Consider the following 27,119-nt stretch of genomic DNA (forward strand, 5'->3'; position numbering starts at 1 on the left):
CCCGCGTCCAATCCGACCGGCGGGAGCGGAGCGCACGCGCGTCGGGCGTCCGGGGAGGGCCGGGGTGCGGCCGGCGCCTGGACGCCCGCGCCCGCCTCAGGTAGCCGCGCCCCCCGCCCCCGGCCGCCGCCGCCCTATAAGTGGCCCGCCGCGGCCGCGGGGCCATGGGGCGTGCCAGCGCGTCCCCGCCATGGAGCCGGCCGAGGTCTTCCGGCTGGACGCGCTCGCCTACCTGCAGTGCGCGCTGGGCTTCCTGGGCTCGCTGCTGCTCCGGCAGGCGGCCTCGGCCTACGGGCGCTACGCGTCGCCGCGCGCCGCCTTCGGGGTGCCTGCGCGGGCCGCCTGGGCGCTGCAGGAGCTGCCCTCGCTGGCCGTGCCGCTGTGGGTGTGCGCGCGCTCCGCGGCCGAGCGCCTCCGCCGCGCGCCCAACCGCATCCTCCTGGCCATGTTCCTCCTGCACTACGCGCAACGGTAACGGCCGGCGCCCGCCCGCGCCCCGCGCCCCGCGGCCCCGGCCCGCCCCCCGCGCCCCTGCGCCCCGCGCCCCTGCCCGCCCCCTGCGCCCCTGCGCCCCGCGGTCCCTGCGCGCACCCCGCGCCCCTGCGCCCCGCGCCCCTGCCCGCCCCCCCGCGCCCCTGCGCCCCGCGGCCCCTGCCCCGCCCCCCGCGCCCCTGCGCCCCGCGCCCCTGCCCGACCCCCGCGCCCCTGCGCCCCGCGGCCCCTGCCCCGCCCCCCGCGCCCCTGCGCCCCGCGCCCCTGTCCGCACCCCGCGCCCCTGCGCCCCGCGGTCCCTGCGCGCACCCCGCGCCCCTGCGCCCCGCGGCCCCTGCGCGCCCCCTGCGCGCCCCCCGCGGCCCCTGCCCGCGCCCCGCCGAGGCGCCGCCTCCACCGTCCTCTCCCTCCGCTAACCGCGCGCCCGCCCCTGCACCCTGCCTCCCGACCTTTCCCAGCGGCAGCCTCCGCGCGCCCGCCCTCGCGCCCTGTCCTAATGACCTCTCCGCCTGTGCTGCCCTTGCCCCATAACGGGCACCGTCCTCTTCCTCCCCCGGGGCAGACAGCTTAACACACTCAGTTTGGGGGTGAGGACAGAGACAGGTGGTTAGAGAGGGCGAGAAAGGGACTGATAAAGGAGGGAAGGGTAGAACCTGGCTACTGGGAGGGAGGAAGACGCTTGATGATGTGCAGGTTAGCTCGCTCAGCAACGTCCTGCCTACAGCAGCTAGAAAAGCATTTTCCTTTCCTGACGACGTCAGGACAGTGGGCATGCAGTGATCACCAGAGTCATTTTCCTGTATCAGAAGCTGCAAGCTGTTAAAATCTGACCAGAATGTTTGACTTAAAAAAAAATGATGACATGTTTTTGACTTAAAATTGTAGGTTTATTCTTGTATCCCTGAAATGTTGCTTTACAAGGGTGACATTTGCTTTTGAGCTCAGCTGAATACTGATTTTAGCTTTTGGCCCTCCAGCATTTACTCAAAATGTCTATGCCAAGCACATCAGGGATATGGCCACGGAAAATCCAAATGACCAACGGAAGGAAGAAAAGCATATCTATAACCCTCGTTTGGTAAAAACCTGATCTTGCTTTGGGACCACTGAAGGGTATCCAAAAAGGAAAGAGAACATCATACACTTGGATGAGCAAAACCTCAGAAGTTGTCAGAACTGCTGGTTAAATTCACCTTTTTACAGGGATCATTTAAAACCCTTGTCTGCGAGAACTCTCAATGCCTCAAAGTTGATCATCTGAAACGTGGAAGGGTAGAATCTACTTTAAAGACTTTAAGATTCCTAAATTGACCCAGGGCTTGTTGCCGCTATAGTTTGTGCGTGAGGACTCCAGGTGTTTTAGAAGCTGGAACTGCATTGACTGGAATGAAACTTGAGCTGAGCCACGAAAAGCAAAGAACCCAAAGGACAAGTAGAGAGAGGGTAGAGGGTTAGCATGGAGGGCAAGAGTCTGCTCGAGGGCCAAGGACACTGGAGATAGGGTCAGGGGCGCTTAGGTGTCTCTGTTGCTTCAGTGTCTGCGTCTTGGTTCTGGCTCAGGTCATGATCTCAGAGTCGCGGGATCAAGCCCTGAGTCAGGCTCCCTGCTCAGTGTTGGTTCTTCCCTCACCACTCCTGCGTCTACCTGCACTCTCTCTCTAAAATAAATCTTTAAAAAAAAAAAAAGATACAGAATCAGCTGGAGCAGTTTGTAGACACTTTAAACAGGAACAGGTGTTCAACAAAGGTTTTCCACGTCCTATGTTCCTGACTCTTCAAGATTATTCCAGTGAGCAAAATTGTTGGCAGGCTGCTTGTTTTTTTGTAATGTGGTTTAGGGTTACTGCAATTTGAATGTCAGAATTTTCATATTGGTGTTCATGTCTCCAAAAATGTGCTGGAACCTGTTTCTCTCTGTTTCTCTAATGGCCACAAGTAAGCTCTGGAGTCAGACTACTGGGTGTTACCACAACTATATCACTAGGGGCGTGGGATATATTATTAAGCAGGTTTCCCTGTCAATGGAAGAGGTGCAGTGATGGTGCCAGCCCATGCTATTGGCATGCATTTAAATAAAGGCAACTCCGTATAATGTGCACACCGTGCTGGCAAATGCAAATGCTTCATAGACAATTAACAAGACAGTCCCATATTGTCATGCAGGTGGGCATAGCCATATATGTACTCCATGTATTGCTCAGGCACACTGCTGCCAGTCTCAAGTGCCAGTAAGATACTTCTGAAGATGTGGCATTGGAAATTTGTAAAGGGAAAAGTTTACAGAGCTTTGAAAGCCTGAGTTGAGCTTTTTAACTTAAAACATTGTGTTTAATTGTATCCACTTACTGTAGTGTGAGGCTGGATGAATGCAGCATCCTGTGAGGCCACAGACACCTGTCGAGTACTGGAACTTGACTGTATCAGGCCACTGAGACACAGAATTCAGGTATTTTACCCAAGGCTATCGGACAAGAGGATGTTGGGACTGAAACCTTTGATTCCGAGAGCAGTGGCTTTAGAAACTACTCCAGAGGATTTGCTAGGTCAGGTGTAGCTTTTCAACTTGCTGGGCTATTCTGTTTCAAGTTGTACATGTGACAGCACATTTAGCCTGTGTGGTTTGGGACATTTACATTTTCCAAATAGAAAAGATAAACATTTTCCATTCTACCCAAGCAGCTAATTTATTAAACCGTCATTGGAGCCCTTTGGAGAGAACAGAAGCTCAAACAGCATGTTAGCATCCAGCCAGCCCAGTCAGCATTTGTGCAGCCTTACCATTTGTCCAGGGTCCTGCAGGTGACACAGGAGACTATGTGAATGCAAGCCTGAGTCGGGCTGGTGGCAGGACAGACTCACACCAGGGGATGTGCTAGGGAGATGCTGACAAGGCCAAGGGCATGGTTCTTTACAGAACCAGGACATGTCTGCAGGGGCCCTATGATAAGCTTCGAGGTTACCCAGGAGTGAGGCAGGGCCGTGCCCTAGGGGAGTTCTAGCTGTCTGAAGTAGTGAGGACCAAAGCCAGGTAGGGGTGCTTCACAGTCAATGGGAAGGGGTTTTTGCTTACAGAAGAGGGACAATCTGTGCATTTTTATGTCTCATTCGGCACACATTTCTGAAGATTGATTTGCATACCTGGCACTGTACTCATTATTGGGGATGTAGAGACAAGCACTCCCAGGATGCCTAGGTAGCACAGTCAGTTAAGCATCCAACTTTTGGGTTTCGGCTCAGGTCATGATCTCAGGGTCGTAGGATCAAGCCCTGTATGGGGATCCTAAGCTTAACGCAGAGTCCGCTTGAGTTTCTGTCTTCCTCTCCATTTGACCCTCCCTGCTGCCTGCGTGCAATGTGCGTTCTCTCTCTCTCTTTCTCAGAAATAAAGAAAAATCTTTAAAAAATAAAGATACTCCTTTAAGGAGTGCTGAATGCAGGACAAAAAAATTACAGGATTTTTTTTTTGGGGGGGGGGGGGCAGAAGAGTCAGAAATAAAGGAAGTCCCTCCTGGAAGGGAAGAGGGAGTAGCTATAGGAAAGAACATCCCAGGGCCCCATGGGTGGCGAAGGACATTTATAGGAACATTTTTAATCCCTGACAAACAACATAATCTTCCCACAGCCTTTATTAGTTACAGTGTTTGCCTGAATCCTTTCTGTATTTTGATCTCATGCTGATTACAGGGCTTCTTGAGGGCTCGGGTGGTGTCTTCTCCCGCCACCTTTTGTATTACAGTGCGTGGAGCAGATCTGAACTCCCGCAGGCAAGTGCATGCTAGCTGTTGGCAGGGGTTTCCTGTGGTCCCCAGGATCAGTGCAGAGTGGCTCTGCATTTGTCAGAGTCCCTCCAAATGGGCCTCTAGACTCAGACCTGAGTCTGCTTTTTCTCCTGCCAAGCAGGTTTTTTCAGTATTCTCTGAGCTTGGGCTGCCTTTGCTCATGAATTTTTCTCTTCCCACTTGGCAAATTAGGGAATGAGTGGCGGCGTTTATTCGTTTGCTTATCCATTTAACAATGTTACAAAGTCCCACTTGAGCACAGGACGAGGATTACCACCCTAGCCCCAGTGACCACTTTACCCTGAGGCAGAGGGGGAGTGCTGCATGGCCCCCAGAGTGCAGACTTTCAAATACCCACAAAGCCTCCTCTTCCTAACACCCTCCTCCCAAACTTCGTTCTTGGCTGGATCCTTGAGCCTGCAGGATCTCAATGCTGTTGCTCCTGATTATGATCCTCAAAGGATCACACCCACAATTCATGACGACTCCTGCTCTGTTCTGGTGGCCCCGTGAGGAGAGCCTGACCCTAGCGCAGCCTCACTTTTAAATGTGGCATATGGCATGTGTAATATTAAAACACACCAGGGAGCTAGAGAAGGTGACGCATACACTAAACCCTTGGCCCTTGCCTTGTGTATTCAAATAATTTGGGGAAAAAAAAAAAACTTTATGCAGAAGTATAGAATGACAGATAGTGAAATATTCATTGCATTCGTAACCTCACCTTAAAAGCACACAGAACGTAAGTGTGTGGCTCTACAGGGATCTGTGGCATTCGTTGCAGAAGTGTGTTACAGAAGGAAGAAACAAAACAGGAACTGATCCACATCTTGGAAGTGCTGTAGATTTCAAAGATGTCAAAATGTTGAAAAGTCCTATAGTTATTAAAATTATATCAACCACTTTCAGTTTTAAGCATTAAAAATAATTAAGCCTACTGTTAGATTTGCTGCCAAATCACCAAATTGGATGTTTCATTGTACCTGGGACACAATGTCCAGTTGCTTTCATTTTGGGAGTCAAATCATTTGCTGAATGAACACGCGGTTTCTCATTGCAAAATAACTGGATGTTATCATTCCAGTTTGTTGGGAAAACATCTTAAGAGATCATTCTTGTAGTTCAGTTTGTTAATTATACAGGTGTGGAATCTGTGCCTGGGGATTCCAAAACCTGAAAATCGCACTTTAAATGTTTTAAAGATCATTATTCCAGGGATCCCTGGGTGGCGCAGCGGTTTGGCGCCTGCCTTTGGCCCAGGGCGCGATCCTGGAGACCCGGGATCGAATCCCACGTCAGGCTCCCGGTGTGTGGAGCCTGCTTCTCCCTCTGCCTATGTCTCTGCCTTGTCTCTGCCTCCCTCTCTCTCTCTCTCTCTCTCTCTCTGTATGACTATCATAAATAAATAATGAAAAAAAATTTAAAAAATCATTATTCCAAGGTGTTGCCCAAGTGTGGGTCTCTGTTAGGGATACTTTCACTCAGGTATTTCTCCGTTGGAGCAGACCACATCCAGCAGATGGGCATGAAAGTTATTGACCAATTAGTAGGGTTTCATACAACATCAACTTCTCTGGCTTGAATAGTCCAAGAAAGCACTCCCAATACACTGCTCAGGAAGGTGAGAAGCTCAGAGCCCTGGCCACCGCTTTGCAGCAAGGACAGTCACATAGGGCTAGCGTTGGCGACCTTTGTTCATTTTGGCAATCCACGCCCCTCCCAAGGTGATTATACTTGGGATCCTGCAAGAAAATACTTTTGTTTTTCCTTAAAACTCAAACTTCCCTGTTATTACTCTGTGTGTTCACTTGTTTATTAATTTTGCCTGATTCTCTCTGAGCCCTTCCAACAACGATTGCCCATCTTCAGCCTAGGAAACTGAATTTCTCTCTTTCATTCACCTGGTCTGTTCCAAATGTATCAGGGGTCATCAGGGCTTACCATACACGCAGGGTATTGCATGCAAAGGATCCTGTAGTTGAAGTATATGCTCCTTGTAGAAAACTTTGAAAATGCAGAGGAATTCAAGGAAGAAATTAAAACTACTTATAATTGCATCACTTAGAATACTGACAGTATTTTGATAGATCTTTTCCCCATGCCTTTCATTGTTTTTAGTAGGTTTTGAATAATTTTTTTCTAAGCAATGAGGATACACACATATGTAAACACATAAAATCTTGTTATCCCACTTTGTTACTCAGTATAATAACCAAAGTATCATTCTGGCTCACTAGAAACACTTAACAAAAATGTCATCTAGAGACTATTTCATGTGCCACAGAGTGACCAGGCAAGGTCAGCCCAGGTGCAGTCCTGGTTCTACCTGCGTCCTCATGATATGGTCAATGGAACAGCTGGGAAGGTAATGTCTTAGAGCTGCCACTTCTGAGTATCTACATCAGTCGCCCAAGTCACCATGTTCCTCTGAGCTTCTGGTCCCAATCTGTTAAATAGGTTAATAGTAACAGTTGTGAAGTGCTTAAAAACAAACAAACAAACAAAAAAACACGTTGTATAGGATTAGGAATTCCTAGAAACATTTCATCAGGAACTGTGAGAAGCACTTGTATTTTGCTGTGCTCAAGCTTGTAAACTCACCCAGGCAGGAGGCAGCCAGCCGCTGCCCAGCCATCAAAGCTCCACAGAGATTCAGTTCTGAAAGCTCTGAGGTCAGCCCCTCATCAAGGGTGTCCCACAGCCACAGAGATGTGCAAGTTTCCATGGGTAATAACAATTTGGTGAAAAGTAAGTACTGTTTCTTTATGAAGGAAAATAAATGGGATATTGTAACATGGTCAAGAACAAAGTGTCAAATTCAATCCCACACTCTCTCTGTTGGGGTAGAAAACAATCTCTTTGTAGCTGCCTGGGACCTGTTTTCATGTCCTTTAGCTCATTACAGGAACAGAACATAGAGTTATATAACGTATCACCTAAATAAAGTACAGTTCCTATGGGGAAAGATGCTCCTCAGGGTAGATGAGACACCATGTGCAAAAGGCTTTTGGATATTCGTGCGTGCGTCAGAACTGAGATGGCCTGGGTCCCTGAGCTTGGTCGGGGCAAGCACTGTGTAGGTTCAGCAGGTATGTCTACCTTCCTCACAGAGCCTGGCCCCACATCCTGAAGTGGATCCTTCACTCTGATAAGCTGCCTGTGGTCCACTACAATCCTTGGGTTGCCCTTAGCCTGCTAGAGTCTAGATGAAGGCTCAGATAAAAGTCATGCCTAGAAGCCTCTCTCCCCATTTTGGTTCCTAATTGGCCCAATTCAAAGGAAACCCCTTCTAACAAATGCTGCATGGATTTCCAAGGAAAAGAAGTAAAGACACAAGAGATAACCTAAAAGGAGAAAGACAAACTAAAAAATAGTAAGAAGGAGCAGAGTGCTCCCCTCTGGGAGGTGTGTCACATCTGGCCATTTGGTTTGAAGACGCCAGAGCCAGGATTGTTGGTCCCAGTCCTCACAGAGGCTGGAGGAAGAAGATGTTATCTCCCTCCTCAAGGTCTGCAGGCATAGGCAGCATTGCCTGAGGCAGCTTACTCTCCTGACCTCAGTGGTTTTATGGCCAGGCCTGTGGACGTCAAGGTCACTGCTGTCCCTTCAAGGGCAGAGATAAGAGAGGAACAGAAGAGGTGTGCACCAGCTTTTATAAGGCCCTATTTCCAGTCCTTCCCCCTTTCTGACATTCATGTGAGACCAGAGAGAAGTGATCCTTCTCCCGGGCCCTCTCTACATGTCTTTTCCAGGCTCCCCCAGGGCACACACTGGAGTGGAACAGTAGGACCCTCTATCCATTTGGCAGCTGAGTCCCCACCTCACAGACTGTGACCCCAGACCAAAGAGGCTGTCTGCAATCCAAGTACTGGGGCCTTGAGCAAAAGCATTTTCTAAGAAAGTCAGAGCAAGGTTTCCAGAGTGTGACTCCTATCTTAATCTAGGTCAAGGGTCAAAACTGTTTTTGGAAAGGGCCAGATAGTGCTTTTCCTAAGTGTTGTGGGCCAAGGGACAAAATATGGGATGTTGTGAAAGAGATATTTCATAAGATTTCTATTGAGAAGATTCAAAGCCTAATAACCTTAGAGTAGTTTCTGTAACAGGTGTTAACAAGAAGAGTAGAATTCTTTCTTTGGTGGGGATAACATTCCCTTATTTGGACTTCAGTATTAGCATTCCCCATGATCAACATCCACAGTAAATGTTCACCCCTTAATGCTTGATGTTCTGTTTTTTTTTAATTATTATTTTTAAAGGTTTTATTTGGGAGAGAGTGAGCACGAGCGAGAGGGAAAGGGAGAAGCAGCCTCCCTGCTGAGTAGGGAGCCCCACATGGGGCTTGATCCCAAGACCTGAGATCATCAGTACCTGAGCCGAAGGCAGACGCTTTACTGACTGAGCCACCCAGGCGGCCTGAGATTTTCTCCTTGAAAATGTCTTTTCACTTGCATTGGTACTGCCAAATTTTGATTTCAATCCACAAGTTTCTGATTGTAATTTAACATATTCATTGCTTGGAAGGCATTTATGGAATTCTGTTCAATTCTTCTGTTGATACTTTAGTCTGTCACGACAATGTAGATGAATGTCTTCCAGTTGCCAGGTGGCAGCTCCTCAATGACAGTTAAATAGGTTTTGAAATGTTCAAAAACCACTGGTGGAACTCCACTTGGAGCTCAGACATCGTATCTGTTGCAGATTTATGTGAGAATGGAGATCTCACTGCTGCTTTTAATTTTAACAGCATGGAAAGCCTGGGAAGCAGTTTGCCATGACTTGTGGTTCAGACGACATCAGTTGGTGACTCATGCAAGTGTATGTTTTGCACACAGGTGATACTTTGCCTTATAATTTTAGGTCGAATTCACTGAGAAACCTAGTCTTCAGCAAATGCTAATTTTCAAAGCCCTTCAAAATTCAATAATAGTGGTTGAGGGCAGTTTTTCTCATAAAGAAAGATGTCAGTCTTGGCTCTGAACTCAAAATCGTGATTAATTAAGTCTATGGAAGAAACGTCAAGTTCACTGTTGAAACTATTGGTTCAGTCACATGTGATAGATTGGTTTTGGTTTCATTTGGTTTGGCATTTTTGGCAAAGTATCTGCTGAATAGCTTTAAGCACCTTACATTTTCACAAGCTTTGTAAATCTGCCATGTGTTTGTTTTTACTGCCAGTGGTTAGAACATCTTAGCAGATCCCACTTCAGGTTGTTTGAACTAGTGTTTCCTCAATGTCCATGGAAATGCTGTCACCATTGGTTGTTGCATGGGGACCACTTAGAGCCAGATCCCTTGGTCACTTCAGACTCGGCCTTGGCTCCCACAACTGAGTAGTGTCAGCAACACCCAAGACTCCCCAGGGACCACAAAGACTGCTCACTTAAACTTCGGCCTTGCTTTTTAACTGTTCACTGACCTCGCTTCTGGCATCCCGACTCCTCAAGCAGCCTGTCCTCACCAAAAGGTGAATTGTGTTAAACAAGTTCTATCATCTGGATGTGTTTCTTTGCTTCAGTGAGCTCAGCATTGGGCTGTGGCTTTCCTCGTTTGGTAACAGAAGGCACCACTTGTTAACTTCCAGCGGCTCTAGCCTTGTTCTCACTTCGTTTGTAAAATTCTGTAACTAGATTCTGTTTTAAATTCCCAATTTCTTCTGACCATTGCTTTCCTGTGAGTCAGGGACGATGTCACAGTGACCGTTTAGTCTGGTAATGCCAACCTCTAGTGTAGTCTTCCGGCCAAGCCAAGGTGTCACTCCATGCCAGGACAGCTTTGCCATCTGACATGGTAACTCAATTAGCCACACTCCACTGTTTCTCCAGAGCATGAAGAACCCACTATCCTTGTCTTCATGGAACAGGTGTGCACTGATAAGAGAATAAAGATGAATAGTAGAGTGACATGCACTCAGAATGCTGCTTCCCAGTGATGTGCAGCACTCCACGCAGGGACACAGACCCGTGAGACCACCACACCACGCGTCATGTCGCACCTGCCTGGTCTGGAGCCATAGCTCATGAGCAGCCACAGAACGTACACAAACAAATGACCATGGCCGTGTTACAAAACTGTTAATGGACACTGAAATTTGCATTTCATGTAATTTTCATGTGTCCTGAAATGAAATTCTTACCCCTCCCATTTGAAAATGTAAACACCGTTCTCCATTCACAGGCTGTATGCAAACAGGTGGTGAACTGGACTTGGCTCAGGGGCTGTATTTGCTGACACCTGATCCTGACTCCTGTTGCTATCATAGTCATGGAACATTTGTGACAGATGAGGAGGAGGATGTGAATACAACACGAGACAGGTTTGGGTTTCACATCTGTAAGGTGCCAGCCACCATTTGCCAGATGTTCACAATCCAACCCTGAACCCAAAACAGAATTGGGAAAAATGAATCAGAAGTTTGCCATGCATGATTCTCATTTGTAAAGCCTACAGCTTTTTTGCATATGCTGGAGGGAAATGCCTACCACATTTGCAGACTGTTCGCTCAGAGTTGCTTCTGTGACACTTCATTCATCTATCACGTAGACATTTGTGACATCTCACCCAGAAGCCTTCCCACACCTTTATCTTTCAGTATAGATTCTATACGTAAGCTTCCACACTTTGTTCTTTCCCCTTTGTAACCCTGCATCCCTAATACCTGGTGCTGAATTTTACATGGGTTTTGTTCAGGTCACCAGTTTCAGGCTCTCAGGAGCTGAGCACTCTATGCTTTCACAGGCATCTTTCTAACCAAGTACAGCTTTTTTTTTTTTTTTTTAAGATTTTACGTATTTTAGAAAGAGCAAGAGTGAGAGAGATCACAGAGGGGAAAGGGAGAGGGAGAAGCCTACTCCCCAGGAAGCCGGATGTGGAACTCGATCCCAGGACCCTGGGATCCTGACCTCAGCTGAAGGCAGATGCTTCACCAATGGAGCCACCCAGACACCCCTGATCGTGTCCAGCCTTGGAATCTCTCACAGTTCTTACTTCCCGATCTTTTTTCCATAGTTCTTCACGCTCAGAATTCTAACCCTCTGTTTGCTTTGTCCTATACCTTGCCCCCCTAGAAGATCCCCTGAGACCATAAACCATCAGGAAATATTTCTCTAAATCCTTCATCCTCTGGCCCTTTTCTGCCTTCCCCTAGCCAGAGAATCAGTCTGCTAAGCCACCTTCAGCAACAAGGCTGCTTCCTCGACTTTCAGGGATACAATGAGAACTGTTCTGTCTTCTGCATCCTTCTGGCTCTCCTGGCCAAGGAACAGGGTGAGGAAAAAAGCACTGTAACCACAGTGGTGGATCGCAGTGAATCAGAATCTCCACCTGTTTTTAAAAGCAGCCACACTGGTCCAACACACACACACACGCTTATCCTAGTCAGAACCACACCTGCCTCCTGTGGCATAGGCGTTTGCCATGTATCCCCAACGCCAGCTGACTGTCCCGACTCTGTCAGGTGTGAACCGTGTTTCCACGATGCAGGGAGAAATCTCAACAAGATGAGAACCTCAAAGACTGCCTTTGATCGCCAGAATGTTCTGTCCAGGACCTGAGTGGGCATGTTGCAGAAGAATGCCTTGAGGATGCATAGCCAGAACGCCTTATGCTCTCAGGCTCTTACTATGACTGCTAAGAATCAGCTCTGTTTTCGCCCTGGAGTGGATGGTCAGAATGGAAACAAACAATAAGCTTTTATGTTTTCCCCATTTTAAGATATAATTCACATAGGATAGAAGTCACTCATTTTAAGTCTGTGCTTTCGTCAATTCTGATGATTATGTACAGGGTGTACCCGTCACCATAATCAAGATGCAGAACGCTGGCGTCCCCTTAAATGTCCCTGTGCCTCTGTGCAGCTAGTCCCCTCTATGGCACTAGCCGAGTTTGTGCCCTGTGGTGACTAGCTGCACAGAGTCCCCTGACTCTCGTTGTGACTGCTTCAGAACATCACAAGTCGCACAAGTTCTTTCATTAGTAAAGGGCTATTCAAGTTGTTGGTTTCTTCCTGGGCTGTTTTTGGTGACCTGTGTCTTTTAAGGCTTTTGCATGTGATGTCCAGACAGTCACATTTATGGGCAGGGATCTGTAGACGGTAGCTCCTTACCATCCCCTTAAAGTCCAGGGATTTGTAGTGATAGCCCTCTCGTGGTGTGTTACACACTGACCTTACAGAGGAAATTCAGACTACAGTATTGCATCCTCCTTTCTTCCTAAGAAGTCACTTTCTTGTCCTTATATGTTCTTGCCCTAAACTTTCACTGGTGTGCTGGAACAGAAGAATGTGACCTTGACCTCCCCAGGTTTACACCGAAGCTCAGCCACTCACTAGCTCTGTGACCATGAACAGATTGCTTACCCACCCTGCATCCGTCTTGTGTTGCATCCAGCATGTGTCATGGTGTCCCCCAGGTAGGTGTCTCTAGGTGCCACCAGTGGGGTGGCGAGTGCACAGCGAATATAGCCACTGTGCTGTCGATGACAGGATGGTGTCCCCCATGTCGTGTAGCTCAGATGAGAGTGAGGGAGGATAACGCAAATGTTGAGAGCCTCTTGAAGCCTTCGGTTTTCTCTCTGTGTGTCTGTCTCATGATCCGTATAATTACAATCCTGAGTTTGTGCCCCATGGTGAACGTTACTGAAACATGGTTAATTCCTTATCTAGAAATTCTACTTTGAACAGAGTATATCAGTATGTGCATTGCTGAGAATGGTTTCTGCACCAGGAAACAAGACAAAAAACTCAGGACTTAGAATTGCTGAAATGACATTCCTTATCATTGGCCTGTTTTATTGAAATCTGTTTCTGTTTCATGTTTCCTAAGGTCCTTGATTTTCCCATTTCTGATCCGAGGAGGAAAGCCGATGCCCCTGTACACGTGTGTATTGGCGTTCACGTTCTGTGTCTACAATGGCTACTTGCAGAGCAGATACTTGAGCCAGTACGCCGTGTACGCTGACGACTGGGTCACAGATCCCCGGTTTCTAGTAGGTGAGTGGCCCCCCAGGGAAGCACTCTGTCATTCTGATCAGAACTTGGGTTTTTGTGTTCCAGCGGTTTCTTGGTAAAAAGCCCACACTTCTTGAGAGAAAGGAATCTGCAATGATCCTTGACCTAGCAGTGGGGAGGCTGAGTGTGGCCCCAGCAGCCACAGAGGATGCAGGTGCCCGGCATTCACGCCAGCTTGGCATGGAAAGCACAAATACCTGTTCCTAAAGCAAACCTAAAAATAGCCACAGGCTCCAGCAGAGTGAGCAGCAGATGAAGATTGAGGAGCTCCAGCGCTAATTGGCCGTGTAATCTAGACGGTCATTAAGCCTCCCACAGTGCCTTCTGGAACGTGAGAAACAGTCAAACTGGGTCACCTTCCAACAAGGCAGTTAGAGTTTTCTGATTATGTTAACTTGAACAAACTTTCAGGTGTGTCAGGTGTTTAATTTTTTCAACTCTCTTACTGAGTTCTGATTATAACCTTGTAAGTTCTGAGCAAAATGAAAATAAAACATCAGCAGTCAAAAACATATGCGAGAGTGTTAAAAAATACATCATCTTGAGGCTCTTGTTGATGAGCAAGTTTCTTCTAAGTTTCCGAATGTACTGTGGCTCTTGGTTTAGCGCTGTAACATGGCCTCCCATGTCATTCAATGTCACTCTGTGCCGAAGATGTGATCATGGAGGGCCTAGCACTGGAGGAGAATTTTGTTGTTGGCAAGGCATGTTTACATTTCTTGGTCGTATTTTTTTTTTTAAAGATTTATTTATTTATGATAGACTTAGAGAGAGAGAGAGAGGCATAGACACAGGAGGATGGAGAAGCAGGCTCTATGCTGGGAGCCTGACGTGGGACTCGATCCCGGGACTCCAGGATCGCGCCCTGGGCCAAAGGCAGGCGCCAAACCACTGAGCCACCCAGGGATCCCCTCTTGGTCGTATTTTTGTCCATGAATTAAAATTCTGTTCCCAGGGCAATGTCCTTACTCATCATACTTGGGCATCGTAGCAGTGGGCTATGTGCCCCCTCAGCCACCAGGTGGGGGGATGATGAGAGTCCCAGGAGCCGTGGTGGCTCCCCCAAGCCTGTGCCTCCCCACCAAATGCCAGATCCAAGTTATTTTGTTGGTGCCGTGCCCCCAAATACCTTCTTGACTTACCCACTTATTTTTTTTAAGATTTTATTTATTTATTCATGAGAGACACACAGAGGGAGAGAGGCAGAGACACAGGCAGAGGGAGAAGCAGGCTCCAGGCAGGGAGCCTGATGTGGGACTCGATCCCAGGACCCTGGGATGATACCCTGAGCCGAAGGCAGATGCTCAACCACTAAGCCACCCAGGTGTCCCCTTACCTGCTTTTTGGCTACCTGATTTTCTTCCACCCCAACCAGCAGGAGAAGGAGAAAGAGCAGGCTGTGTTGGCCCTGTGGAGAAGGCCACATCCTCTGCTGGGAGCCGTACACATGCCTTCTGGTACTCCAAGTTCCTGACAGGGCAGAAATTAGGAACCCTGCACATGAGCAAGGGAGGCCTGATGGCTAAACACCCAGTCCCAGGTCTGACCTGAGTAAATAGCAGAGCCAGGGCTGCAACCATTGCACTCATGCTGGCTCCCCAAGAGGAGGCAGCTGAGGGCAAGGGGAATCAATTTTTAACTAAAGGACATAGGCATCACATGTTTGAGTCTCTCCCACAAATCATTTCTATGGTGAATTGTTTGGATACTTTTGATGAACAACAACAAAACAAAGAATCCTTTTGGTATATGGATTTAAATGTCATTTGAAGCAGCTCTGCAGGTAGACCCCATCCCCTGCAGATGTCTTCGAAGCTGGTCTAAAATTATAGGCAGCACTAAATTGTATACAGACCTCTCATCTTCTCTACAAGTAAGCAGATGGAATCAAAAGTGGAAAAAAATGCCAACAGGGAAACACCAAGGTTACTTTTTTGGTGTTGTACTTATATTTCATAGAATTTATAGTTTTTGTAAGGAGACAAACACTAAATAACTTGAATAACTAATTACATTTATGCTACTTACCGAGAAGAGCTAAGCAAGTAGTAATAATAACATCCTAACAAAAAGTTTTCCAGAGCGGTAACAGTGGTTAATCTAAAAGATTTTATACAAAGACTTTAAGATCCCAAAACCAGAATTAAATGTTTAGCTTAGATGAGCACAAATTCTAGTTTTCTTATCAATCTGGTGCTTGTATCCTAGAAGAGAAATAAGGAAAACAATGGCATTTCAAGAACATGATTCTTTCTGGAACTTCACATCAGGGGCCAAATTAGCTAGAGGTGACCTACCGAAATACAAAACAGGTCTGGAATCAACTGTACATTTATGGATCTAGTAAGTGACTTAAAAACACATATTACCAGCTTTGGTAGGGACTATTTAGAAGGAAAACTGTCTATGGTGGTGAAGGAAGAAGGAAGAAGTCTTGAAACCCTTGCTATGGGCCAGAATGCATCCTATGTCCCCGTTGTAGCCGGAAGATGATTCCCTGCCACTGGGTGACTGAGGAATCAGTGATGACAGCATTACTCCACGTATGTGTTTCTTTCATAGTGAATCAAGTGCCACCAATAAGTAGCATCTGCTAATTTTCTAATATCAGACTGCTAATTTTCTAATATTTTCTGTGATTTTCTAATATCACAGGATGATCAAATTGTTGGCAATTTGATCAAATCAAGTTAGTCCTTTTATAAAACACTATTTGGGCATTTTACCTTTTCTTGTTGAAATTAATTCCTGTGGTAAATCTCCCTTTAAGTGTTAAAAAGATTTCCAAAGACTTATAAGTACGGGAGAGGAAACATCTGGGATGTTACAGGATATCTAGGGAAAGACACATAGCCAGCAGTAGGAAATTCTGTTGGGAGCCGAAGCAGAGGAGCAGACCCAGGAATGCAAATGGGGAGAGAGCGGGAAAGTGGTGGGTGAAGCTATGGGTGTGGTGAACTTGTGCCAAAGGGGCTTAAAAGAAAGAAGGGAAAAGTGTCAGGATGAGCCCCCAGGAGCTACCACCACTGGGGCCTGTGCACTGCTAGCCTGACGTTGAGCAGCACCACCAGGACTTCACCTCCTCCCGTGGGCCGACCCACAGATGGTGGTGCTGCCTCTTCCTGAAAGGGAGCCCGTGCCACAGTCCTAAGTAGTATTTGCAAGCATGCCAGTCATCAGGTCAGAGTATTCTGAACAGACCGCATGATTAATTGGTCTTATTAGAAAAACAAAGCCCTATTTAGCAGACCTGAGGGTAGCACTTAACTTTCTAAATGAAGCATAATATTTATTATAATGATTTTTACTGTCAACTGTGGCCAACACGGCTTACTAATAATGATAATAGGACAGATTACAGTAATACCTGTTCACTCAGGCTTGGGTTTGTGGATTTCATAGTTTAGTGACCATAATACTCCTATGGATTGTCTTTCCTTTAGGTTTCTGCTTGTGGTTAATCGGTATGCTGATAAACATCCATTCAGACCATATTCTGAGGAATCTCCGAAAACCGGGGGAGACTGGATATAAGATTCCCAGGGGTATGTACTGCAAAATGGAGACTTGATTCCAAATTGCTTCGCATGAGGCCTGGATGTTTTGCCGAATCCAGTAACTAGCTTGTAGTATTAGGCTCAAGTTTTCCATGTGAGTCACAGTTACTGATAGCAATCACTAGGATTATTGTTTTAACAGAATGATAAAAAAGCCGATGCTGGCTAATGGAATGCTTATTAAGTGAAAAAGAAACTAGTTATATCTGTGTTTGGAAAGAGAATAGGAGGAGGAATTTACAGTTTATCAGGGGTGCCCAATACCTCATTTTGAGCAGTAGCAAGAACAGACAACTGGTTTACTCGAATTAGCCTCGAGTAAGAGCTAATTACACTGGAGAGATTCCAGATCTTAGAGTTAATAGAAGCAGATCATGAAGTGCATAGCTAATTGTGTAAATAATTAGCAGGGATTTAAAATATAAGAAAAGGAGTAATATGCTATAGAAAGAACTAAATAGGGGATCCCTGGGTGGCTCAGCGGTTTAGCACCTGCCTTCGGCCCAGGGCGTGACCCTGGAGTCCCGGGATCAAGTCCCACATTGGGCTCCCTGCATGGAGCCTGCTTCTCTCTCTGCCTGTGAGTCTGCCTCTCTCTCTCTCTCTTTCTCTGTGTCTCTCATGAATAAATAAATAAAATCTTAAAAAAAAAAAAGAACTAAATAGCTATAAGATAGAAAGCAAAGACAGCTTCTGAAACTAAAACAACAACAACAACAACAAAAAAAAAAAAAAAAAACGTAAACTCAGTAGGTAAAACTAAAATATCAGTGGAACTGGAAATCACATGGCCTGGCCTGGTTTGGAATCTCTATCTTCCTGGAAACCATACAAGGTGGAAAAGAACACAACAAACAAATGATTAAAAAATCATACAGATCTCAAGTTACTTAAACTATGGACATCAGGCGGTGCTTGGAGCCTGCCACTCTGCTCTCTGGCCTAAACCTTTGCTGCCTAGAGTGCCCCAGCCCCCCACTGCAACCCCAAACCTCACCTGTCAGGGAGGCCCCTTCCCAGCCACGGGCCACAACCAGACCTCCCTCCACCCCTAGCCTGACTCTTGGGCCCCTCTCACCGCGCTGCCCCGCAGCACTCCCCACCATGTGCTGTGCTCTGTGCCTTCCCCTTGTGTTACACTGAGGTTTAGTTTCCCGGGAGGGAGTGTGGTCTGTCCACGGCACACCTCCAGTGAGTAGGGCAGGGCCTGGCCTGAAATGCACACTTGGAAAGATCTGTGAAAATGGATGGCTGAAGGAATGAATCTGTCCTCGAAAACTATTATTTTCTTCCATTTTGGGTCCAGGACTCTAGTATGGGTCCATTCAATTAGGCCGGTGCCTTAATTGTTACTCTGTGTTCTCTGTCTTTACTTAGGTTCCGTCAGTGTGATTGCCTGACTAGTAAAATGACCTACTTTAAGTACATGAAGACTGTAGTATTTTATATTCAGATGAACAGTCTAGGTATTGAGGTAGGGGTGTAGTTACTACCAGAAATTGTGATGAGAGATGGTAACACTAGTAATGGTGGGTGTGTCTCCTTGCTTACAATTCTGTAATGGTTTTCCAGGTAAGCACGCATGGCCATCTTGGGGGTCAGTGTTTTGCAGGGCATCATTTTGTACAAAATGCACCACTTGCCTGTGTTTTCTTGCAGGAGGCTTATTTGAATATGTAACAGCAGCCAACTACTTTGGGGAGGTGGTTGAGTGGTGTGGCTACGGCCTGGCCAGCTGGTCCATTCAAGGCGGGGCCTTCGCTCTCTTCACCTTCTGCATTTTACTCACCCGGGCACAGCAGCATCACCGGTAAGTTCTCAAACACTTCTAGCAAGTTGAATTTGTCCTCTGGTCTTATTACAACAATTTTCAGGTGTGATATTTGAAACGTTCACATTCGTCCAAGCTGCTGAATCCCAGGGTATACCTTGCTTCAGCTAACTGAGTCCAAAACCCTGTGAACACCCAAAGGATAATCTGCTTTTAAGAATTGTCAGGTACAAAAAAATTAAAAATTAAAAATTAAAAATTAAAAATAATTAAAAAAATAAAAGAATTGTCAGGTACATGTCTGCGTCATCATTTGCTCAGTATGACTGAGCCCCTTTGAACATGCTGCTGAAGCTGATGATCAAGTGAAATGTCCGGCAGGGGACTCGTGGTCTGAGCAGGAACACATGGTCTGCAGCACGGAATGCTGACCGCCAGCCACTGGGTCTGGAGGAGCACTGCACGTGGAGGAGCCCGGCTCAACCACAGCCCCTGCACGCAGGTGCCCTGCAACCTGCAACCCTGCGCTTGCTGTCAGGCTCTGGGCTCTGTACACCCTCGAAATTACATTGTTTTCCAAAGTGCAGGGCCTCAGCCTTTATCAGATCCCCAAAAGTGCCTCTGATCCACCTGACCAACATACACTCATTAAAAGCAATCCCAGACTGTCAAAGCTGCAGAGAGCCTGGGGAGCCCTTCCCATCCCAACACATGAAAGGATTGAGGTGCAGGGAACCAAGTCTCAGGCTTCTGAGGAGGGCAATCTCAGGCAATCTGGCTTCTGAGGAGGGCAATCTCAGGTGTCCTCCGATGCCACAACGATGATGGTAACGGCACAGGCAGTTCTTGCTGGAGGCCACATTGATTGCTTGTCCCCGCGCTGGGAAGGACGCTGCCCTGCTTCCCTGGCTTCATTCCCCCAAACACAGATCATGTCTGTGTGTCATCACATCTGATGCCACTGACATGGTAGGAGGCATGTGCAGATGTGGAACATTGTTGGACTCTCCAACGTCTGCTATCTCTTGGGAAGCGGGCAGAGGGAAGAAGCCCACAGAAGAACTGATTGATGTCGTGGCATAGTGGGAAGATACAGACTCTTCAGAGGCAAGGTTCCTTCTTTCCAGGCTCACCACGTATTTAAAGATGCAGAGGATTATAACCAGAGACAACAAAGAGAATGGGCCGAGCTGGAATGTCTGTCTAGCTAATGTTTGTAGATGTTATGCCAAAAGCCTGAGAGTTACTGAGATCCTAGGAGAAGCACCCTCCAGCCCTCCACATTTTGAGGTGCCAGGCAGCAGGGGATCTTAGGGCCAGGACCTTGCTGCTGAGGAAAGACATAGGGAAAGGCACATGCCAGGGAAGGCTCAGGAAAGGGGTTACAGCACCAACACTGGCAGGAAATGGGACAATTTGCTATGATGGGCTCACTTGTGTCCCCCACCCCATGCCCGCCCAGAGACTATGCTGCAGTCCTAACCCCGAGAATGTGGCCTTATTCGCTATAGGGGTCATCACAGATGTCATTTTCAGGGTCAGGTCATGATGGAGGAGGGCAGGCCCCTGCGCCAGGAGGACTGGTGACTTTATAAGTAGGGAAATGGCCCACATGCACAGGGAAGAGGCCATGTGAACACACAGACACACACACACATGCGCGTGCGCACACACACACACACACACACGAGACGGCTGTGTGAGGACATAGGCAGAGCCCGCAGCAACGTGCCACACACCCAGGGCCTGCCACAGCTGCCAGAAGCTGCAAGAGGCAGATGAGGATCCTCCTTGAGAACTTGGGAGGGAGCATGGTCCTGCTGGCACCTCAACATCAGACCACAGAGCTGGGAGGGAATAAACTCCTGCTGTTGAAAGTGCCCTGGTGTGTGGTCCTGTGTTCCAGAAGCCCCAGTCTTTTAGCCTTTCAGAATGGCCTGGGCCTTAATTCACGAGAAAGGCCATGTGTGTGAGTCCTGAAGCCCTCCGTTTTCCTCCTTGGCCAGGTGATGCCACACCAGGACGTCCCCACATCCCATGCTGTTCTAGGATGCATCTTTTTGGGTGTGAACAAAGCACTTTGTAGGAAAATAATAGTGATGATGACAACTTAGTGAATCTTGGCACAGCCTAATATGCTTGTTCCCTGAGGACCCCTCCTCCCCTCTGTCCTCCTCCCTCCCAGCCTCTCCCCTCTGCCTCCTCCTCTTTTTTCTCCTCCTCTCCCTCCATTGTCCCTCCACCCCTTCCTCCTCTCCTCCCTTCCCCCCTCCTCCCCTCTCTTCTATGCTCCTCTCCTTCTCCATCCCTTCCCTCCTTTCTTCCTCCGCATCTTCCCCTCCTTCCTCCTCCCCCTCCCTCCTCCTCACCCCCTCCTCCATTCCTCCCTCCCCCCTCCCTCCTCTCCAGGCAGGGGGCCCTCCCCCCAGACCACCCTCTCATGGCTGACATCGCCCCTGGAGAACCTACCATTCTTCTACATTAGTTACATTAGATAGTAAAAAGCGAACATTGGCTGGTTTCTAATAATAGAAAAAATGAGATGTTACTGATACTCTAAGAAGTTATATCAGAGGAAGATTGAACCAGAGCCTGCCATGTCAGTGGTAAATATGTTTTCTCAAATGAAAACGGTAAAATCTCTCTCAACATTTGAATAGGAAATATATAGAAATAGAAATAAATAATTTCATTTTTCAAATGAAAAATCTCTGTTAATGAAAACCCAAAGGTATTCTTTGCAGAAAGCTTCACGAGGTGGAAGGATTCTTTTGCATTCATTTGCTATTTATAGTGATATCAGTACAAAACCAATTTTAATTGCTGAAAAACTAATGAATTCAGTTTAGTGGAAGTATGCTCAGAAATGTTGGATTTACAAGCTGAGGACAAAAGCTGTCCTTTTTTTTTTTTTTTTTTTTTTTTTAATAATCAAGTGAGCCCAGCTAATTAAACGAAAAGAAAACAATCCAGGGGGCTGTTCCAATCCCTGTATTTATTAAGAGGTTCTCAAAGCAATACCTGATTACACTGAGTTTATAATTGGATGTGAAATATTTAAATTCATAGAGAGTTATACTGATAATTAAGCACTAGGTTGGAGACATTGGGTCAGCTGTACCAAGTTGCTGACAGATTCTGTGGTTTGAGGGCAAAATGTCAAGGAATGGGAAAGAAGAATGTTTCTGTACTCCTCTCCCCCACTGCCAGCCTTGAGCAGCTGCGCTTGCATGGCTGGGACACGCTCCCACAGTGCCTGGTGACGTGGTGCTCTGAGGGCAGGTGCCTGCTTGTTCACAGCAAACACCTGCAGGTGGAAGGCCAGCCACTGAGGAGAGCCTGGGGCAGGGGGCTCTGTGGAAATCAATTATTGCAGCATTTACCTAGTAAGTGTAATGTCACTTAGAAAAATGAAGTCTGTACGTCTTCAGGACACAATGACAGACGGTGTAATGACCTGCACAGATAAGGTCGCAGCAGAACATGTTTGTGAAGGACTTCCTTGTTCTCACGGCCCCCATCCCCAGACTTAGCCATGGAGAGCACGGTCCCGGAGCGCTCGGAATGGGTTTTCTGTGTCCACCAGAGGAAGGCTTCCAGGACAGGAGCATGGGGTACTTAGGCTGCTGGCGAGCCAGAAAGAGGATTGATGCTTTAAAGAATATGAAGAATTCTCTTCAATGTAGTGTAAGCTGATGCCCCGAAGTGGGCATCCCTCAGTGAGGGGTTATCTTACTCTCAAGCTTTGCTCGGGCTCCACAGTAATAAAATCAGGACAAAAAATTCGTATCCAGCTCTGGTCAGTATCACGTAAGTGACAGCTTTGGTTCTAGGGATAGAATAGTAAGAAAAATCATACACTGATTGCCCTTTTAAAAATATTTACAAACATATATATACACACATATTTATAAATTTTAAGGTGTGATTTCTTGAGCTGGATTCACAAATCTCAGTGATGTAAAAGAATGTGAAAAGTCGAATCATGTTAACAAAGCAAATTTTATTCCTATAGAATAGCTTCTTTGAAATGAATTTAACGTATTTGACAAACCTCCCTTTATTGAGTGAGCAGAGTCCAAGCTAAGAACGGTTCCTTTTTTTTTTTTTTTTTCAATTTTTATTTATTTGAGAGAGAGAGCACAAGCTGAGGGAGAGGGGAAAGCAGGCTCCCCTGCCGAGTGAGTGGGGAGCCTGACATGGGGCTCACTCCCAGGACCCCGGGATCATGACCCAAGCTAACAGCAGACGTTCAACCATCTGAGCCACCCAGGCACCCTAATAACTGTTCTGACATCACAGTTCTTCCAGCCGTGCTGCCCAGCCCTCCCTCTGACTGTCTCATAGGCGAGCATGGGCATTGCTGTCCTGTTTTTACTGACTAGAAGCTGTCATCTCCTACCGTGTCCAGTGCCTGGTTCTCTGAGAAGCCTGCTCACTGTCCAGGTCCTACGTCCTAGCCGGCTGAGTCCGTTCAGGCGGCTGTAAGAAAAACACCACAGATTGGGGGACGGGGTTGCTTAGAGCCAATAGACATTTATTCCTCGCAGGTGGAGAGGCCAGAAGTCCGAGGTCAGGGTGCCAGTCTGGTCGAGCTCTGGTGAAGGCCCCCTCTGGGCTGCGGATGGGACCCTCCTGCGGTGCCTGCACATGATGAAGGGCCACAGAACTCTCGGGAACCTCCCTCATCAGGACACTGATCCCATTCCTGAAGGCTCCGCCCTGATGACCTAATCACCTCCCAGAGCCCTGGCCTCCTAATCCACCACTGGCATTAGATTTTTAGCACATGAATTTGTGGGGGGAGTACCCAGGCAGAGGGTAATGCAGGCCTTCGAGAACCTTCTGGAACCAGAGAGGAATTGTGTATCACATCCTCTCCTGTAGTTCATGCTCCTCTTGTGGCAGCCACCTTCTGACATGGGTGCTCGTGTCACAGTCTGGAAGAGAAGAGCTATCACTGGTGGCCTCATGTCACAAGTGATGCTTGATGCAGAGGTCCACGGAGCAACTTCTCAATGCATGCCTTTGTGGGTGTACAGGACCGTGCGTGCACACGCACCTGGTGGTCTGATAGGCCTAGTTACCTGTTCACAGGTAACTCACCATGGTGTGAAACTTAGTGGAAACCATCAGATTTTGCTGAATCCCTGTCACTTTGCTTTTGTCACACATTCTTGCACAGAGTCATGTTCTAGCATGATTTTTCTCCTGGGTATCCTTTGTGCTAACAGAAACTCCCTTTTTTCTGCCTATTTTTCCATCTCATCAAGTTCTTTTTTAAGTTTTCGCTCCATCTACCTAGCTGCTGCCCTCCCTACCAGGCACCACCCCAAAATGAATGAGGTGCCTCATTGATGTCATCAATATCAAAACCGAAAGTGCCTGTCATTCTGAGCCCAGGGCCTCACTGTGTCTTCCCAGATCTGAGAACGCCCTGTACGCAGCTGGGTGCCTATTCCACAGACCCTGGGGCTGGGCCGCAGCTCTCTCTGGGAGGCTGCGGAAAACCGTCAGAGTCACCAGAAGGAGAAGATGCTCAAGACTCACCTCCTGAGCTCCCCCCTGGGGGCTGGAGAGATGGCTCTCTGCTGTGCCCATCAGCTTCACCACATGTCTCTAACTTTCCTTGCCAACATCAAGGTGAATTACGGGGTTGCTTTTTATGAATCATGCTTTAGAATCAGACATATTTAATGATTCATGATAGAGACAAAATCCAACTACAGGTGTCCGAAATGCCCAAGTTTTTAGTATTACTTTTTAAGAAGTCTCCGTATTCCTGCACAATGAAATGCGTTTTCCCTTTTGTCAGTATCTGTTAAATGTTTAGGCAACAAAATTGTTTTTTTTTTTTCTTAGTGTTCTTTTTTTGTCTTCTTTTAGGTGGTACCTTGAGAAATTTGAAGATTACCCAAAATTCAGAAAAATTATAATCCCATTTTTGTTTTAAGTTCATTGTCAGTGGAATGATGTTGGACTTGAAACATTCCATGCTATTTCTCTAAGGATTATGGAAATGAATCCTGTCTCTGTCATTTTCCTGCTACTTCACCTTTTTCAAGATTTGCCATAGGAATTTTTTTCTTAGTGAACTTGTAAGCTACTGAATAATACACTAATCAGACTCAAATGCAAGTTGATATATCAGGCTGCATACTAGGTTGAGAATCTGGAACTCTGGGGCATTCCAGCTGACCATTTCTCTGATTTTGGAGTCTCCTCTTTTGACTGCATGCAGCTAAGTGTGCAAGACCAGGATTACAAGCCATCTCTGGTGGCCTCTGCGGACTGAAACATCTCACTGCCCCTCGTACAACCTGTTCTAGCCACGAGTTCAAGGCCAAAGGCGATGTTGCTCCCTCCCCTGATAAAGCCAGGACCCCGCTGGGCCAGGGGCACCCACAGTGTGGTCACAGCCCCAGGAAAGTGCCCAAGTTCTCACTGTGGGGCAGAGAACTCGGGGCAAGGAAGGAGAGACCCAGGAGGCCCACCTGGCTCCCCAGGTGACTCCACTGCAGGGTGGGGTGCTGGGTGCACTCATAAGGGGTAAGCTGCTCTGTCCCCCACTGAAAGATTTCTTAGAGGTCCCCAGTGCAGTGGGGAGCCCCATTATGCTGATTGCCATGGACATCAGTAGTCTCTGGTTTAAGATGATTATTGTTCCTTCTAGGTGGAACTAGGATGTCATAAGGCATTTTTTAAAGTACCCTCAATATTGCAAAAACAATATCTCGAAACAATTTCTTACTCTAGATGCGCTTGAAAGGTCCACAGAGATGAATGGCAGTAATAACAATGTACCATGTATTGCCAGATATTTAAAAGTAATCTCCATCCAGGAGGCTGTTAAATCCTGGCCATTCAGTGAAGCTCTGATGGATGCACAGTGGAGGTCCCCTCCTGCCTGGGACAGTCCTGCCTGGGTGGCCACCACTTCTGCAAAGTGGGGGGACCGCAGGAGCAGGCAAAGGAGCAGACTGGTCACTCTGGCCCCCAGACGCTGCTCAGTGGGTGGCAGGGGGTGTCTAGAGCACCCCAGGAGCTCCCTTCCTCGTGAGGTTTTACGTAGAAGCTGTGTTCTCAGTGTTAGTGATCTTTAGAGTCTCCTGTGATTTCGGAAATCACAGAAAACTTGTCCGATACAGCTATGCTTCATTTTACCTGGACACACCATGTTTTTGAAGAGAAATTTTGTTATTGAATGACCCTTTTTCAACTGCTTGAAAACACAAAGCAATAAATATTCTGGATCTCCTCAGGAATACTCAGAATGCCGAGCATGTCACGATCGATCGGGGCTGCTGTGCTCTCTGGAAGGTGCACGGGTGGGAGCAGGATGTTGGGCTGAGAGCCGGGATCGCTTGCCTGGAATGTTCCTTCTGTGTGTGAGCAGCACAGGCCCCGGCCCTTTGTGTTCCCCCGGGCTTTGCTGCGCCCTTCCTGCTTTGCCAGCCACGCTGCGTGCACAGTTGATAGGAAGACTCCCTGTTCTATCTTGTCTTCCTGCCCTCTGTTTCCTAAAACCTGTAGCTTAGCAAACTGCCACCAATTACTGCGTTAATTACTATACGGAGATTAATAAACTTACATAAAGTCCATTTGTTTTGTCCTCCGCTTGAGACTCCCCTCTCCACATCCTCCTTCAGGAAGTCCAGGCAGGAGCATGGTTTTGAGCCCCCACACCTGCTTCCCTCCAGTGTTAGCAGTCTCGCAGTGTCCTGTCCTGTTGGGTTCTTGGCAGGGCTGCACAATGAACACTCTCCATGTGGATCTCGTGCATTTCTGTTATTCCTAGATGTTTGACGTTTTGTTCATCATGACTGACACTGCGTCCCCAAATGCATTTTATAACTAGGATAAATCAGAACTATTGATGTTTGCGTGATGGCCCATCTAGCCATGCTGCTGGAAGTTATTCTGTGAATTCCTACCATTTTCTTTGGTGGTTCTCCGGTTTCCTAGCTTCGTGGTCATACCATTTGCAAACATGTCAAGTTCTTGTTTGGCAGTATTTGAAGCTGTTGCTTTCGTTGTTTGCTTCTTATGTTAGCAAGAAATTCGAGAACAATACTGAAAAAAGAGATGACTGTCAGGATTCTTGTGTGATTTTAACAGGAATGCCTCTCTTTGAGATTGCTGTTTGGAGTTTTTTGTTTTGTTTTGTTTTGTTTTGTTTTTGGCATACTAATTGGTCTGTTTTCTACTTTGGCCAATGGGATTGGTTGTTTTTTTGTTTTGTTTTGTTTTTGTTTTTGTTTTTGTTTTGCCTTAAAAGCTATGGTATTTCTTTTGAGATTTACACAGGTACTCCATACAGATCAGAAATGAGAAGAGGGGGGGATCCCTGGGTGGCGCAGCGGTTTGGCGCCTGCCTTTGGCCCAGGGCGCGATCCTGGAGACCCGGGATCGAATCCCATGTCGGGCTCCCAGTGCATGGAGCCTGCTTCTCCCTCTGCCTGTGTCTCTGCCTCTCTCTTCCTCTGTCTGTGACTATCATAAATAAATAAAAATTA

General features: G+C 47.3%; 1 protein-coding gene across 1 annotated transcript; it reads left to right on the forward strand.

Annotated features, from left to right (window-relative positions):
• Nucleotides 1-32: 32 nt before the first annotated feature.
• Nucleotides 33-26,204, forward strand: SRD5A1 (steroid 5 alpha-reductase 1). Its single transcript, XM_041731612.1, has 5 exons — nt 33-471; nt 13,091-13,257; nt 16,719-16,820; nt 18,492-18,642; nt 24,490-26,204. Exons 1-5 carry the CDS (start codon nt 191-193, stop codon nt 24,554-24,556), a joined length of 768 nt encoding a protein of 255 aa, XP_041587546.1. The 5' UTR covers nt 33-190; the 3' UTR covers nt 24,557-26,204.
• Nucleotides 26,205-27,119: the final 915 nt, after the last annotated feature.

The sequence above is a fragment of the Vulpes lagopus genome, chromosome 17 (assembly GCF_018345385.1).
Source record: "Vulpes lagopus strain Blue_001 chromosome 17, ASM1834538v1, whole genome shotgun sequence".
NCBI lineage: Eukaryota > Metazoa > Chordata > Mammalia > Carnivora > Canidae > Vulpes > Vulpes lagopus.